This window comes from Lynx canadensis, chromosome D1 (assembly GCF_007474595.2).
Source record: "Lynx canadensis isolate LIC74 chromosome D1, mLynCan4.pri.v2, whole genome shotgun sequence".
In the NCBI taxonomy this organism is placed as follows: Eukaryota; Metazoa; Chordata; class Mammalia; order Carnivora; family Felidae; genus Lynx; species Lynx canadensis.
In genome coordinates this window covers 109,377,195-109,393,947 of record NC_044312.2, presented here as the reverse complement: position 1 = coordinate 109,393,947, position 16,753 = coordinate 109,377,195, and the positions used below count along the sequence as shown (strand labels likewise).

Below are 16,753 nucleotides of genomic sequence, written 5' to 3'. Positions count from 1 at the left end.
ATGGCTTTGGAGTTATCACCAGTCTCAACTGCAACATCTGATCCAGGTGCACGCCCCTGGCACTGGGGCAGCCCCGAGGTTGCAGAAAAAGCCAATGTTTTAGTCCTTTTGCCCCCATTTTTTAGTCCTTTTGCCCGAGGGCATTAAAAGACACCTGGGTGGCTCAGTCAGTTAAGCATCTGACTCTTGATTTCAGCTCAGGTCGTGACCTCACCGTTCAAGCCCCATGTCAGGCTCCGAGCTGACAGTGCAGAGCCTGCCTGAGAGTTTCTCTCTCTGCCCCTCCCTCTCTCTTGTTCTCAAAATAAATAAATAAACTTAAAAAAAAAAACACATAAAAAAAACGAAGGAGGATCAGAAGTGTTACATATGCATCTCTTTCCTTGGGAAACAGCTTTATTTACAAAACAGATCTAAAATAAGAACATGAAATGACAAGCCCTTGGGAACTGTGGGAGAGCTGGCTCTCGGGGACCATGTGTGAAGCCCAAGCATCCAGACAAAGAGCTGAAAGGAGGGCCAGGTATGCGAGGGGGACCTAAAATTTGAACTCCTTATATTTCTTGCTGCCCCCGCGGCTGTCCTGGGGCTGAGCTTTCCGTTTCTTTTGCTGGAGGAGAGAAAGAGAAACAGGTTACAACAAGTGAAACAACCCACTGATCCCCAAGACAAGGGTGGGCAGCCTGACTCAGCCACACAGATCTGTGGAAAAAAGTGCTAAAACTGGATTCTCAGACTTGGATGAGCTCCCCTCCCTGGGCCTTAGTTTCATCATCCTTAAAGAGGGCAGCCCACCAGAGGATTTCTAAGGTTTCCAGCACCAGGGAAGCTCAGGGCAGCAGAGAGGACACCACTCCGCTGAAAAAGGAGTCCCTGGTACCTAGTTCCTGGCTCACACCCAGCTGGGTTCCCCTGTGACCTCCTACCTTCTGTTTGGCAGCATGCTCAGCCACCATGTCACTGAAGTCTTCCTTCTCCACCTGTGCCTGCTGCTCCCGCACATGCTCCTCATACTTCTGGGTCATGGCCATGGGATCCAGCTCCAACTCTTCAGGTGCTAGGGCCACTTCCACACCTTGCAGCTCAGGAGCTGGGCCCTTCCGGCTCATAACCTAGAAAAGGGATCAGAGTCTTGTCACCTACAGAGAGGCTTAGAAGACTTAGTTTCCGCCCCCTTTTCCAGCCCCCAAAAGAATACTCACTGTGGACATGTCATAGATATGGGTTGATCCCATCATGGCTCCCCCAACAGTGGCCGTTCTCTTCTCTGGTAACACGGTGAACAGCTGAGGTGTCTCACTTCTACAGAGGACAATGGGATCAGGCCGAAAAAGGAAGGGATAAAAGGGTTTCCAGAAGAGGAAGCAAAAAGAACATGAGCAGCACCTCCACCCAGCTCCCAGAAGAGATTCCAAGACACCCAGAGGAAAAACAATGCCTAGGCCGCCTCTGCAGGTCACGGAGACCCACAAGAAGAAAGGATTGTGTCAGTGGGGAGAGGGGTGGGATGGCACTGATTCTAGGAAATACAGCCTGGAAGGAAAACAGAGACTGAGTTAAGGGATCCCCTGAACCAAGTTTAGAGATCAGAGTCCAAGATTCCCACACGTGAAGAAGGGCTAAGGGTCAGGCTTAAAGTTTCTGAAACAACTCTGGTACACAGAAGATGGCAGGAGAGAAGACACTACAAGAGCTCCTGCCCAAAGTTGTACCTGGGGTTCTAACACAGAGAACTTAAACTTCCAGTACTTCCTAGGGTGCAAGAACCATCCAAGCCAGTCTTACCTAATCCTTGTTCCCTATACTCCAACCATAGTACCCTTCTTTCTTTTCTTCCTTGAATATGCAAAGCCTGAGACTTCTGCTTCTGGAGAAGGAGTAACAGGGACCAGATTTACCCTCCCACCTGAAACAACCAAAAAATGGGCAGAACACAAGAAACAAAGGACATGGGGTAACAAAGGGGAGCGACTCAGGAGAGACAGGAAACAAATGAGGTGCGTCCTTCAGTTGCCCTGTCTACTGCAGTGAGAGAGTCTGCAGGCCATGAAACGAGGAGGGGGAACCCATGTACAGCCCAGAGGACTTCATGAGTTGAAGGGATGAACCCCAAAGTCCACAAAGGCCTAGGCAGCTAGAGATCACAGGACAGAGTCTTAGGGAAGAGACAGCAGCACAGAGACTTGAGAACTCAAGAGACCTAAAGAGGGCCCTCCTCAAGTACTCAAGGGAGTACTCTGTGTGAGGAAAGTACCAGAGCCAGGGAAAGAACCACCCACCTGAAAAGCAAGACTTGAGATAATCAAACTGTTTCCAAGTACCTTGACGGTGTTCCTGAACAAAGCTGAAGATTTGTAGAAATACAAAAGAGGGGCGCCTGGGTGGCTGAGTCAGTTAAGCGTCCGATTTCAGCTCAGGTCATGATCTCACCATTCATGAGTTCGAGCCCCACCCCAGGCTCTATGCTGACAGCTCAGAGCCTGGAGCCTGCTTAGGATTCTGTGTCTCCCCCTTTCTCTGCCCCCCCCCGACATTAAAAAAAATTTTTTTAAGTAAAAGAAAAAAACAAAAACAAACAAACAAAAAAAAAAAAACAAAAGAACCCTGGGCCCAACAAGGTAAATTTCACCAAGTCTGGCCTTCAAACAAAAGTAAACAAGCATGAGCAGCAGCAGAAAACACAATCCTTAATGAGGAAAATAATTAATCAATTTAAATCAACCCAGAACCAGCATGTTATTATAACTGCCTGCCATCTGGTTCAAAAATAGACACCCAGAACATATGAAAAGATCCAAATCATACAGCTAGAGATGAAAACGACACTGGATGGGATTACTGTCAGATTAGAACCCACGGAAAAAACTTGAAGAAACAGGAATAGAAATTTTCTAAAATGAAATACAAAGAGAAAAGGGGTATTTTGAAATGAGCAGAGCATTCATGAGCAGGAGGGCAACTTCAAACAGACCTAATACACGTATAATTGGACTTGCCAAAGGGGAGGAGAAAGCAAAGGGAACAGAAAATATATTTGTAGAAATAATCAGATTTTTTCCAAAATTCATAAAAATGATTAACTCACAAACGCAAGATACTTACCTAACCCCGCACAAAGAAACATGAAGAAACTACACCATACCACACAGAATTAAATTGTTCAAAATGGGGAAAGAGAAAATCTTAAAAGCTGCCAGAGATAAAAGGACACATTATATACAGAATAAAGGAAGGAATGGGAATGCGAGCTGGTGCAGCCACTCTGGAAAACAGTGTGGAGGTTCCTCAAAAAACTAAAAATAGAACTACCCTACGACCCAGCAATTGCACTACGAGGCATTTATCCACGGGACACAGGGGTGCTGTTTCGAAGGGATACATGCACCCCCATGTTTATAGCAGCACTACCAACAATAGGCAAAGTATGGAAAGAGCCCAAATGCCCATCGATGGATGAATGGATAAAGAAGATGTGGGATATATATACGATGGAGTATTGCTCGGCAATCAAAAAGAATGACATCTTGCCATTTGCAACCACGTGGATGGAACTGGAGGGTATTATGCTAAGTGAAATTAGTCAGAGAAAGACAAAAATCATATGACTTCACTCATATGAGGACTTCATTGTTTCACTATATGCCAAGTAATTTGGATGTAAATTTTAAAAAATTAAAATTAAAAAAAATTCTTAAAAAAAAAGAAGAAAGGAAGGAAAACAGACTTCTCATCAGAAACAATGCAAGAAAGTCACCACAGCAACATCTTTAAAATACTGAAAGAAATAAAAAAATTTAATAAAACGCTGTCAACCTAGAATCCTATACCTGGCCAAAACCTTCCAAAAATCTTTGAGGAGTACCTGGGTGGCTCAGTCAGTTAAGCCTCTGACTTAGGCTCAGGTCATGATTTCACGGCTCATGGATATGAGCCCCCACAAAGGGCTCTGTGCTGACAGCTCAGAGCCTGGAGCCTGCTTCAGAATCTGCATCTGCCTTTCTCTGCCCCTCCCCCTGCTCGCCCTCTGTTCTGTCTCTCTCAAAAATAAACATTAAAAAAAAAAATTCTGGGGCGCCTGGGTGGCTCAGTCAGTTAAGCATCCGACTTCAGCTCAAGTCATGATCTCACAGTTCGTGAGTTCAAGCCCCATATCGGGCTCTGTGTTGACAGCACAGAGCCTGGAGCCTGCTTTGGATTCTGTGTCTCCCTCACTCTCTGCCCCTCCTCCACTCAGGCTCTATCTGTCTCTCTCTCAAAAATAAACACTTAAAAAAAAAAAATCTTTCAAAAGGACAAGTGAAGAAGTTTTGAGACTGCCAACACTTGAAAGAATTCATGACCAGCAGCCACACAAGAAATGCTGAAGGAAGCCTTTGTACACAAAGAAATGAAAGATCACTGAAAATGGCAATTACATAGCTTAATATATGACTAATTATGTAAATCTCTCTAAAAGATAACTTAAAAAAAAGATAACTGACCTTTTAAACGAAAATAACCACAGTGTAGGATTTATACCATGTAACAGTAAAAAGCGTGACAACAGTACAAAGGTTGGGAAGAGAGAAATAGAAGTGTGCTGTTGTTAGGTGCTTGCTACTCTCCAGAAGTGGCATATCACTTGAAGGCAGACTGTGATAAGGATGGATATTATAAACCCTACAGCAACCGCTAAAAATAACAAAACAGAGCTTTACAGTTAGTAAGTCAACAAAAGAGATAAAATGGAGTCATAAAAAATGTTCTATTGAGGCGCCAGGGTGGCTCAGTCAGTTAAGCATCCAACTTCAGCTCATGTCATGATCTCGCAGTTCATGAGTTCAAGCCCCATGTCAGGCTCTGTGCTGACAGCTCAGAGCCTGGAGTCTGCTTAAATTCTGTGTCTCCCTCTCCATTCCCTCTCTCTTGCTCTCAAAGATAAATAAACATTAAAAAAAAATGTTTTTAATATTCTATCAATCTAAAATATAGGAAAATGGGAAGATGGAACAAAGAACTGTACGGGCAGAAAAGAAGATTATCTCATGGAAAAGGGGCCAACTCACCAAGAAGACTGGACAATCCTACACATTTATGTCCCTAATAAGAAAAGTTCCATGGCAGGACCATGTGAAACCCATGCCTGTCTAAGGCACTTCTGGTTCCTCCTGCCCCAGATCACCCTGTGGCTGGCTCTTTCCTAACATTCAGCTCTCAGCTCAAATACCTCACCAAGGCTTTCCCAAAGACCTCCCCACCCCCCAAATCTCTCTACATCCCATTACCTAGCTTACTTTGCTACACCATCCTATCTCCACCTGAAATTACCTTGTTCTCTAATGAACTGCTTACCAAGCGTTTTTCACTGCCTAGAGCAGTGCCTGGTGTTCAATAACTGATTCACAAGGGAAGGAAAGGGGGGGAAAGTCAGCTGGCCAACCCAGAGGCTGAAGGGAAAAGTCCTTCCCTCTCAGCCCTGCCTGGCTCCCTCACCCGTCCATCGCTTCCTCAATCTTCTTCTTCCTCAGCTCGATGAGCTCAGGGGTCTCCATGCCAGCCGGCACTGATGAGAACCCTCCAGGAGTGATGAGGCCACTGTGAAGACAGAAACAAGCTCTGAAGTAAGGAGAAGGCCCGCAATGCCAGACTACTTTAGAGACAGACCCTGCTCTCCCCACCTGTCTGCAGGGGTAATAAAGCCTGTCTCATCTGGTTTATCTTCATCACTTTCTTCCTCTTCCTCTTCTTCCGAAGACTCCTCATCGGATGGCTCCAGCTCCCCCCAAGGGGTCCTATCAATCTCTTCCTCCTCGGTCTTGGTCTGAAAGAGATCATTCATTCATTCAGCAAATGTTTACTATAAGCCTATCATGTGTCAAGCTGTTGCAAACTCAAAGAATATAAAAGTAAACAGACAGACGATAGCCTCCGCCTAAGGAGAGCTCATAGTCTAGTGGAGAGCCTGCAACACATCTCAGGAAATGCATACCCTTTTTCAGACTTTGAAACTTCAGAACACCCAGCTCCTCCCTGATAATGAATCTATAAACCAACTGTCTCTAAACTTCATGACCTCAAGTAAGACAGTCATGGTCTATACCTGAAATTCGGCAGCATTGGTTCCGAACACATCACCGTAGAGTGGTTTCCCAGTCTCGTCTACTGGGGGTTTGCCCCAGCCACCAGCGTGGTACCCAAAGGAACAGCTCTGCGAGACAGGAAATGCAAGTCAGTTCTGCTCCTAAGCTCCAAAACCCTGGAGCTCTGAAGCCCTGGAGAAAAGTCACACTACAAAGAATAGAAACTAGCACTCGGTAACTCTGGAAACTATGATTTCAGAGAAGAATTAAACATCATAAAGCATTATAAAGCAAAAGTAATAAGCAACAAAAATCCAGAGGCAATAGGATGGGAAGATGGGAAGCAGAAAGTAGACTAATAACCTCAGCCTTCAGGGTAGAGCCCATGCTGTCTCAAACTAAAAAAAGTACTTTAAAAAACAGAACTCTAACTTCTTCCTGATTTTTTCCTAACTTTGAAAATTCTCTCTCCCTTTTCCCCTCTCCTGGGCTCTCACGTGCTCTCCCTCTTTCTCTCTAAAGATAGATAAACAGAAATTTCTTTAAATGTTCGTTTATTTTTGAGAGAGAAACAGAGCACAAGCAGGGAGGACAGAGACAGATGGAGACACAGAATCTGAAGCAGGCTCCAGGCTCTCAGCTGTCAGCACAGAGCTCAAGGCTCGAGCTGCGACGCTCGAGCTCACGAACCGTGAGATCATAACCTGAGCTGAAGTCGGATGCTTAACCGACTGAGCCGAGGCAGAAGTTTTTATCTGAAGTTTAACAATTCCTTCTTTTCACTTTAATGAGTTTGCTATCTATTAAAATTTTTACGTTTATTTATTTTTGAGAGACAGAGAGAAACAAAGCACGAGCGGGGGAGGGGCAGACACAGAGAGGGAGACACAGAATGCAAAGCAGGCTCCAGACTCTGAGCTGTCAGCACACAGCCCAATGCAGGGCTCGAACCCACAAACCGTGAGATCATGACCTGAGCCGAACTCGGTGCTTAACCAACTGAGCCACCCAGGCACCCCATTAAAATTGTTTTAATTTAACGCTTCATGTTTAAAAATGAAAACTTGGGGCGCCTGGGTGGCGCAGTCGGTTAAGCGTCCGACTTCAGCCAGGTCACGATCTCGCGGTCCATGAGTTCGAGCCCCGCGTCAGGCTCTGGGCTGATGGCTCGGAGCCTGGAGCCTGTTTCCGATTCTGTGTGTCCCTCTCTCTCTGCCCCTCCCCCGTTCATGCTCTGTCTCTCTCTGTCCCAAAAATAAATAAAAAAACCTTGAAAAAAAAAAAAATTTAAAAAAAAAAAAATAAATAAAAATGAAAACTTAATGCCATTCTTGAGATAAAATTATTTCTATCAATGTATGTATCAGAAACACATTTGCCAAATTTTAAATCTTGACTATTTCTGAGTGATGAAATTATGGGTGATTTATTTTCATCTTTGAACTTGTTAAATCTAATTAACTATTTTATGACGAGCATGTCAGATTTTTTGAAAAACAAAAACTATTACCCATTTTGGGGGAAGAAAAAAGAGAAAGAGAGACATGGTGGGATGAGAGAAGGAAAACTACATCATCCTCTAGTTAACAAGCAGGGGCAGCTAAAAATGAAAGAAAGGACAGTATTCACCTCGGGGATGGGGGAGTTCAGCCCAGGAATTTTCAGGTTGGGGTACGACGGGGGTGGTCCATATCGCTGCATGGCAATCAGCCACGGGGGAGGGACCTTGTGGGCATTCTGCAGGAAAAAGAGAACAGGATATCATCTGCCCAACCCTGTCCTTTGTCTCCCTTCTGCCCTAATTCCCACCCTCTTCTTGGCTTCCCCAGTCAAGGTAACTGGCACTCACTGGTCCTACTGGCATCCCCAAGGAAATCCTCAGCTCATCAGACAGATCTCCTGGCTTCTTCTCCTTCAGTCGTGTTTCAAACTCCTTCCCCTGAGAAAAAAAGCAGAGCACGCTGTATTATCAATGCCAGACACACACCGGGAGTTCAATGGCAAGAGGACAAGAGAACAAAGATGAGAAGTCCCAATCCACACCAGATACAAAATCCCACTGAGGGCTGCTTAGTGCCTGTCGATTCTCAGCACTCCTTTCCCTGGCTAACGTAGGAAAAAGAAAGGCCAGGAAGGAGGGGAGAATCAAGATTTCCAGTGCTGACATTAACCCACTAGAAAAACATGGCCAGATTTAGGGCCTGCTTTCTCCTCTGTAAAATGAGGGCGCTCGACAAGATCATCTCCAAGATCCTTCCACCTCGAAAATTCCCTAATATCACGGTGACTACTATTTCAAGGATCAGGAAAAAAATAAAAACTTTTCTCCCACCCTCAGTCCTAATTGTTTTATACAAGCATCCACCACTTGGCCCCTCTGTCCCTAACCAATTACCACTTTTTAAAGACATGGTCTGGATCTCTCCTCCCAAAAAACCACCTCATTTTAAGATTTCAAATTCTACTCCATCCAAGGGGAGTTAATGAACAATTCTAAGGCTGAGAGTAGGAGCCACTGCACCAGCTTAGAAAGCCTTCCCAACCAAGAGTCACACAGCCATGACCAACGGCCCAGCCTTTGCTCCCCAGCCCCCACACCCGAACCTCATAGTATAGGTCCCCGTGGATGGTCAGTTTGGGCTTGGTCTGCCACTTGAAGAAAGCATCGTGCAGTTTCTGGTAGTCAATGTCAATCTTCCCCATCTTGGGCCGAACCTTCTCTCTCATTTTGGACTTCATGGTCTTCTGTTCTTCCTGCGGAGAGTGGCAGAAGATAGGTCATGAAAGGTATTCACCAAGTTTGACACTTCCAAAGAAATAAAGAAAAACCTCATTTGTGTCATTCCACAAGTCACCAAAATCCTTCCCGTTCAAACCTCTCAAACTTACATAATCCATACTGCGCAAAACCTATGTATCATATAAAATCATCCTTGGCTACGAATGTCGATAAGTATTCTTTTAAGCCATCTGATCAAGAGACTGACCTCATTAGCTGCCTCCGGAGAGAACTAGGTGACCGCAGTCTAACTGGGAGGCAGTTTTCATCGCGTACTTCTGTACCTCCTGAATTTTTTGCAGTACACACAAGTATTAGCTACTCAAGGTAGATAATTTAATTTAATTTAAAAACTTGGATCTAAGAAGTTACACAGCTGCCATGGATCTCTAGCCACAAAACGTATCAGGCTCACATTGGTAACAGAAAACGGTGGACACAGCCAAAGGCAGCCTGCAGGAAAAGGAGTCACTGTGTGCAGACAGCTCAAAGAGCTGGTAGTGCAGGCAGGGGACGAACGAGGAGACAAGATGGACACCTAGCTCGGAACACTGAGGCAAGCTCTGTCTACCCTTCACGAATTGATGTCTTTCCCTCTCATCCTGTGTCATATGCAGTGCTGACTTCTGGAGAACGGATAATTAGACAGTTAAGAAGTAGATGGGTTTGGGGAACAAGATTCCTGATTTTCAAACAGGCTGATATTAAGGATGTGGATCCTGCAGGGCAAATCTGAGCCCTGCCCCGTCCCTTACCTTCTCCTGCAAGGCCTCCCGCATCTCCTGGATGCCTGTGCGTTTGATGAAGTCTGGCAGCTCGAAGGGAGGCTTCTCAATGCCTCGTTTGCCTTGTAGGTACTTGCGCTTAAAACACCAGTGGCGTGGCACAGGCACAGAATTCCTGGTGGCCTTGAGGTGAACCAAGAGCTTGGGGTCCTGTGCGGTGACATCATGCATCTCCACAACGTCAGGCCGAGCCACGAGCTGGAAACCATAGCAACGTGCCGCTAGAAAGCCCCAACCTCTCAAATCTAAAACTTTCTAACTTTCTCTTCTTCAAAGGACACATACCTAAGTCACCCAGGCCTCCTTCAAAACCCTCCTCCCTATCCCCCAAAGAAAACCCCTGCGGATTTCTAGGAGCTCCTCATGGGGTCTCCCGGCCAGGCTCCGGGCTCTGCTGGATCATCTAGGGTCTCACCTGCTTGAGTTCAGCCACAGTGAAGCGATTCATTCGGCGCAACTTTTTCTTGGACAACTTGGGGGCCTCGGGCTTCTTCTCCTAGAACAAAACCATCACTTCTTTTGAGCAGGACTATTAGGAGCGAATCACACTGCCCAGCTCACCCCAGAGGGATTCTCCTTTCCAAGAGTTCACCATGGTCCCTCACGGATTGCATCTCAGCCATCTCAAGTCCCTATCTCCCCGACAGCGGAGGGGGCCTCACCTGTTCATCATCACTGCTATCGTCATCACTGTCCTTGTGCTCCTCCTCAAAGCCCTTCTTCTTAGGGGCTGCAGAGTTCTCCAGTTTGTCAAGTTTCTCTGGCTCCTTCTCTTTCTCCTTCTTCACATCATCAGTGAGCTGAGGAGACAGACACCACGGAAACCCCAGCTGTGTCTCTCCCTAGTTCTTGAACCCAGCGCTGTAAAGATGCCCTCCTTACTGTCTTTCCCCATCCCTGCCCCTTCCCCGCTCAGCTTTGCCCCTTCAGAGTATGCTGCTTCTTGTACCTTGAAAGCCTCAAAAATCCTCTTGAAGAAGATGAAGTTGGGCTCATAAATCTCAGGTTCTTCGGTCACGTACTCAATTTCAACATCAGCTGCCGGGGAGTCAGAGCCACGGGACCGGGTTGATTCTTTCTCTCGGTCCCCAGAGCTCTCAGAGGACGCCCCCCGAACCCGCTGGGGCTTTTTCTTCTTCTTTCGGTTCCGACGTTTCCGATTTTTCTGCCAAAATAAGGAAAACCAACTGGGTCAGAGAATCCAAGTGCCATGCCTGCTGCCTAATTTCCTCATCCAATTTCCCCAAAGAGCTAAGAAAAGAGGCCTTGAAGTCAGGCTCCAAAGTTCTGCCCCTCTCAAGCTGTGTGCCTTTCAGTAAATTGCTGCACCTCTCAGAACCTCAGTTTTTGCAGCTATAAAACAAAGGCATGCACAGTACTCTGCACTCCAAAGATTTACGGCAATTAAATGAAAAAAAAAATCCCTAAAATGTGTAGGACAGAAACTGGCACAAAATAGCAGCTACTACACATTGATCACTTAGAACTGGTGTTACTTTAGTGCCCAAATACTGTCTCCTGACGTTCCTTCCAGACTCAGCTCCATCCCATACCTCTTTCTTGGATACAGACACTGTGTCCTCCTCAGTCTCTGACGCTGACTGGCCCAGGGACGAGCGAGTGTCCGTTTCCATTTCCTCTTCCTCTGTAAGGGAGGAAGGTGGCTATCAGACTCCCCACACTGGTACCCTGCCACTCGCCCGCAGTAACTCCTCTTTACCGAGAGCCAGTTTCTCTCTCAAACCCTCCTTGGAGAAGGGATGGAAGAATGCAGACTCGGCCGCAGCCTCTCTGTCCCTGCAGCCTGTGGGACAAAACACACTCACCCTGCTGAGAGTTCATCTCTTCCTGGCGGCTCTCCTTCAGCTGCAGGATCTTTTCCAAAGCCTGGGGGATCTTGGGTCCCACAGAGGGGTCATCCATCTGCAACAGACAACCCAGGCAGAGGGGATGATCCCAGGATTTCCGCCTCTTGTACCAGAAAGGCTGCCAGCCAGGGGATGTCAACAGCAGACAGCAACACTGACTGCGTCAAATCATCCCTCAGCTCCCCTCAGAGTGAACCTCTGCCCCAGAAATGTCTCCCGGCCCTATTTCCTGCCATATCTTGATATGCTTTAACGAAGCATGGCTTCCTCCTTCACCCTCCCGCTCCAGAAGTCCTCCCATCTCCCAGAATTCTCCTAAACCACCCTCTCCTGTCCCTAGAAAGAAATCACCAATCTCACCTCTCTATTCTCATCTCCAGGGGGTGGCGGGGGACCACGAGGCCGGGGAACTGGGGCCCCCATGGGCAAAACAGTGGGAGTGGGGCCCACCGGAGCAGCAACTGTGAGAAGAAAGAAATGCAAGGTCAAAAGAGACAAAACACCCATTTTAAAAATTACCTTCTTTGGGGCCACCCGAGCAGTTCAGTTGGTTAAGCATCCAACTTTTGATTCGGCTCAGGTCATGATCTCATGGTTCATGAGTTCGGGCCCCACATCGCGCTCTGTGCTGACAGCACAGAGCCTGCTTAGGATTCTCTCTGCCCCTCTCCCACTCATTCAAGTGTGAGCTCTCTCTCTCTCAAAAATAAACATTAAAAAAATTATCTTCTTTGCTAAAGGTGTGATAGCCACCCTTAGGGGGGAGGGGCTGACAGGGAGCCAGTGAGAGCTTTTGGGGTGCTAGTAATATTTTGGTTCTTGGTCCAGCCAGGTGCCGGTTGCATGAGCGGTCAGTTTTAAACAATTCATTGGACTGTACACTTACAATATATGCACTTTACGGGGTACGTACTTACGTGCAAGAGTTTTCGATTGTGTTCCTTTCCCTTCCCTTCCATTTCCAAGGTCTTACCTCGAGGACCCAGAGGAGTGCGAACACCAATCTGACCCATGTCTTGTGGGGGCCGAGGGACTGGGGTGCCCATCTTTGCAATCTCCTGCTGCCGTTCTTGCTCCAGGAGCACAGCTGCCTGCCAGAGACATGGGAGTGAAGACACAGCTTGGAAATCCATCAAACAGACAGCCTCTGGCAAGTGGATTCTTTAAGTCAAGTAACAGGCCCATGGAGAATAATCAGGTACATCTGAGTTTGGACATCCTCACCACCTGCACCTTTCTAGACTACTGATCCAAATGGAGGAGGCCTCCCCTCCCGTCAGAAAAGGAAACCCCTGGAAATAAAAAAACAAAAACAAACAAACAAAAAAAAAAAACAGCCCAGGAAACTCCTGGTTCCTAAAAGAGAACTTAACACTTAGCTTAACACTTAACACTTCTCCTAAGAGAACTTAGATAGCTGCACACTATCTTCTACTTTCTAACAATGGTTTTTTTCCCCCAAGAAGTTATTCTTTTTTATTTTGAGAAGGAAAGAGAAAGAGCACACACGAGCACGCGCAAGAGTACTAGTGGGGGAGGAGCAGAGAGAGGAGGACAGAGAAGCCCAAGCAGACTCCTTGCTGTCAGTGCACAGCTTAACTCGGGGTTCAACCTCCCAAACTGTGAGATCATGACCTGAGCTGAAACCAAGAGGTGGACAGTTAACCAACTGAGCCACGCATGTGCCCTAAGGCATTAAGTTATCTTTAAGGAACAATAAATATTTTTCTTATACCTGCTCCTCAAGATCTAGCACAATCTAGGGAAAAAGAGCACTTTGTAAACAATTCCACATTCACTCCTATTAATGCTTACTTTCTAATACTCGCAGTAACCCACTGGGAACAACTGATAAAATCCATCTCTGGGACTGAATGTCTTATGTATCATTCCCTAACTTACACCTACCACAGTCTAAATACGAATAAATGGCAAAATTAACCCAAAGTCCTCCCCAAGGTACCAAAAACGACATCACATAGAACTAATAGAGATTAGCAAACTTTTTTCTGTAATAGGCTAGATAGTAAATATCTTAGGCTATAAGGACTGTTGAAAAGACTACAGTATATTCCTGATTTGTTTCCTTTTTTTTTTAAATAATCCTTTAAAGATACATAAGCTGGGGCACCTGGGTGGTTCAGTCAGTTGAGCACCCACCTTCAGCTCAGGTCACGATCTTACATTTCAAGAGTTCGAGCCCCACATCGGGCTCACTGCTTTCAGCACAGAGCCCCCTGTGGATCCTCCATCCCCCTCTCTGCCCCTGCCCCATTGGCACTCTCAAAAATAAACAAACATAAAAAAAAAAATTAAAGACAGATAAGTCATTCTTGGTGGGTGGCTCAGTCGGTTGAGAGTCCAACTCTTGATTTCGGCTCAGGTCATAGTCTCACAGTTTGTGGGATCGAGCCCCATGTTGGGCTCCGCACTGGCAGCATGGAGCCTGCTTGATATTTTCTCTCTCTCTCTCTCTCTCTCTCTCTCTCTCTGTCTCTGCACCTCCCCACCCACATGCACATGCTCTCTTTCCCTCAAAGTAAATAAACTTTAAAAAAAAAAAAAAAAAAAGAGGGGCAAGTGGGTGGCTTAGTCAGTTTGGCCACTGACTCTTGATTTCGGCTCAAGTCATGATCTCAAGTTTCATGAGTTCAAGCCCTGTGTCGGGCTCTGTGCTGACTGAGCAGAGACTGCTTGGGATTCTCTGTCTTTCTCTGTCCCTCCATTAGTCTCTCTCTCTCTCAAAATAAATAAACTTAAAAAAAAATTTTTTTTAATAATAAGTAAATAAATAAGTAAATAAAAAGAAAGAAGATAAAAACCACTCTTAACTCCCAAGCCCTACAAAAACAGATCACAGTCTGTAGTTGATCAACTCCTGGGCTCCAGAAAAGATGGGATTATCTGCGAGATACTAGAACTTAAGGATGAGATGACCTCCACAGAAAATCTGAATGGTGCATCATGTTCTGGACACTAAGCACTAAAGTGACAGCCAGTGGACTGGACCATGGGGCCAAAGGTTGGGGGGCATTACCCGCTTCTGCTGCTCCAACAGCTCATGTTCCTTCAGCGAATGATCTCCCTGCTTAAAAAACAGAACAAGGTTACATCGGCACCACCACCCCACGGGCCACACTGCCACAGCTCTGCTTCCTGGGGTTCTTCCAGGCTAGGGTCTACGTTCTAGTCTTTGGTCCAGACCTGCCCCGAGGAGTTGGCCCCAGGATCCAACTCTCTCTGAGGCTCCATTTCCCCTTTAGGACCCTGAGGAGACCCAGGCCCAAGCTGACCCCTGTCCCACCTGCTTGGCACGCTCCTCTTGCTGCATCAGCAATGCCGCCTGCTGCTGCGCCAGCTTTAGCCGCTCCTCCTCTGACAGAGCCACGGGCTCACCCACCCGGAGAGGAGGCGGGGGTCCCAAGTTTGGTGGGCGAGGTCCAACTGCCATAGGAAAGCCAAGGCCAAGGCCTGGCGGAGGTGGTGGGGGTGGCGGAGGAGGTTGCAGAGGGGGGAGTCCCATGGGTGGCGGCGGCATGGGAATCCCAGAGAGCTGTGGGAAAAAATGTGAACATCAACTAGGAAACATTTCTCTACTGCAGATATTTGCCGGGGATCCACTGTGAGCCAGGTGCTGGGATTCAAAGTCAAATAACAAACAGTTCTTGCGCTCAAAAAGAGAATACCCTATAGCAGTTATCGGCGAAACAAGATGCTAACTTTGGGGCAGCAACCAACGAAAGCTATAGACTCTCTCCCCAGAAAAACATGAACACAAATTTTGCACACAATTTCAGGAGATTCAAGAACACCTCTGAAGTCCACCTGGGAACTCCTCATCCCACACACAAAAGTCAACAAAACCCGTCAGAGCCACTGTCCTAGAGAAAAAGTCACATCCTGGCTCAGAAAGGACATGGAAGTTGAGAAGACTTAACACAGGAGCCAGTGTGTCCCAATGACTCACTAAATGTAAAGGATATGAAACCAAATCAGGGAGTGAGCCGTAACGTCTCGTTAAATAAAACGAGAACTGTGTCCTGGAAAGGCAAAAAAGAGTTATTTCCAGTAGAAGGAGGATCAAGTCTGGCTTCCAGACTATTTAAGCTGGGATCTTAAAAGACAGACAGACTTTGGAGAAACAGACATTGATTAAGGAAGGAGGCGAGGATCATGACCAACGGAAAACTAAAGAGCTCCCAACTGTCTTTGCATTACCTCTCTGCCCAATCTGTTAGTTGCGTCCGCAATACACTTAATGTGAGAGGGGCTACCTGAACAGAAGGCATCTTATAAAGCAGAACAACCTCCTTACCTGTGCCGACATGGGAGGAGGAGCTGCTTTGTCCCCATCTTCACCTCTCAGAACCGGCCGATTCAGCACGATGCCAGTCTGCAAAAGAGAAAGAACTCCAGGTCAGTCCAAGAAGAGCTGTTCCATAAAACGACATTCACTCCCATTCATTCGACAAAATTTAACCAGAGCCTGTCTGACAGAGCTTGGGCTAGGTACTGAAAAGAACTAATATATATACAGAAACGATTACAACTCGTCAGATAATGACAAGAACAGGCAAAAACAGAGAGCCCTTGCTTACTGTGTTTTGGTACGTAAGAAACTAAGACCGAGTCATGACGGATCGCGAAGGCCTCCAGAAACGGCCTAACCCCACGTCCCGCCGCCAACACTTACCTGGCGAGTGTAGGTCTGCAGCCGCTCCACCAGCTCCTCGCGACTCCCTGCTGGGCAAAGCAAAGGATCAATGGGGTAGGTCAGGCCGAGCAGGCCCGCCTGACCCAGTCGAGCCCCAGAGGTCCGCCTCCGCCCCTCCCCACCGCCTCCGGGTCTCCGGGGTAACCAAGCTCCGCTTCTCCCTAGGCCTACGCTGCCCCGTCTTTTGACCTCCCGATCTCCTTACCCTGGATCGGAGCTCCGATCTCTGCCAGTTTGGCCTGAAGCTCCTGGGCAGCCCAAGCGCCATAATGCCCAGGAGGTGGCGGCGGCGGCAGCTGCAACTCTCCTTTGGGAGGCTCGGGATGCTCGGCCGCCATCTTAGCCGCAGGAAGGCGCGCGACCAACCCGGAAGTTCGGGCCAGACCTGGTGCCCACTTCCCGGAAATTCCGGCAGCGTCTTACGTCACGTCCGGGGGAGGGTTGGCAGGTCCCTTCGGATCCCCAGGTCCCCAGGCGGCCTGGCCGCGAAGTCTTCTGGGAGTCGTAGTACTCGGGTCCCGTTTTCTGAGGGTCCGACTCCGGGAGGA

At 47.3% G+C, this 16,753-nt stretch overlaps 1 protein-coding gene across 4 annotated transcripts; it reads right to left on the bottom strand.

The window, feature by feature from the left end:
• Nucleotides 1-361: 361 nt before the first annotated feature.
• On the bottom strand, nucleotides 362-16,569 carry SF3B2 (splicing factor 3b subunit 2). 4 transcript variants are annotated; one of them, XM_030331183.1, is made up of 22 exons: nucleotides 16,411-16,569; nucleotides 16,185-16,234; nucleotides 15,807-15,884; nucleotides 14,796-15,044; nucleotides 14,529-14,579; nucleotides 12,465-12,582; nucleotides 11,852-11,952; nucleotides 11,450-11,546; nucleotides 11,177-11,268; nucleotides 10,573-10,788; nucleotides 10,286-10,423; nucleotides 10,039-10,119; nucleotides 9,594-9,821; nucleotides 8,664-8,813; nucleotides 7,909-7,998; nucleotides 7,689-7,796; nucleotides 6,080-6,187; nucleotides 5,658-5,800; nucleotides 5,473-5,574; nucleotides 1,203-1,302; nucleotides 927-1,112; nucleotides 362-610 (listed from the first exon to the last, which is right to left on the bottom strand). In XM_030331183.1, the coding sequence occupies exons 1-22, from the start codon at nucleotides 16,541-16,543 to the stop codon at nucleotides 539-541; spliced, it is 2,691 nt and encodes an 896-aa protein (XP_030187043.1). In that variant the 5' UTR covers nucleotides 16,544-16,569; the 3' UTR covers nucleotides 362-538. The 4 variants fall into 4 exon arrangements, with proteins under 4 accessions (XP_030187043.1, XP_030187046.1, XP_030187045.1 ...); XM_030331186.1 differs by having other exon boundaries at nucleotides 14,529-14,576; XM_030331185.1 differs by having other exon boundaries at nucleotides 16,185-16,231.
• Nucleotides 16,570-16,753: the final 184 nt, after the last annotated feature.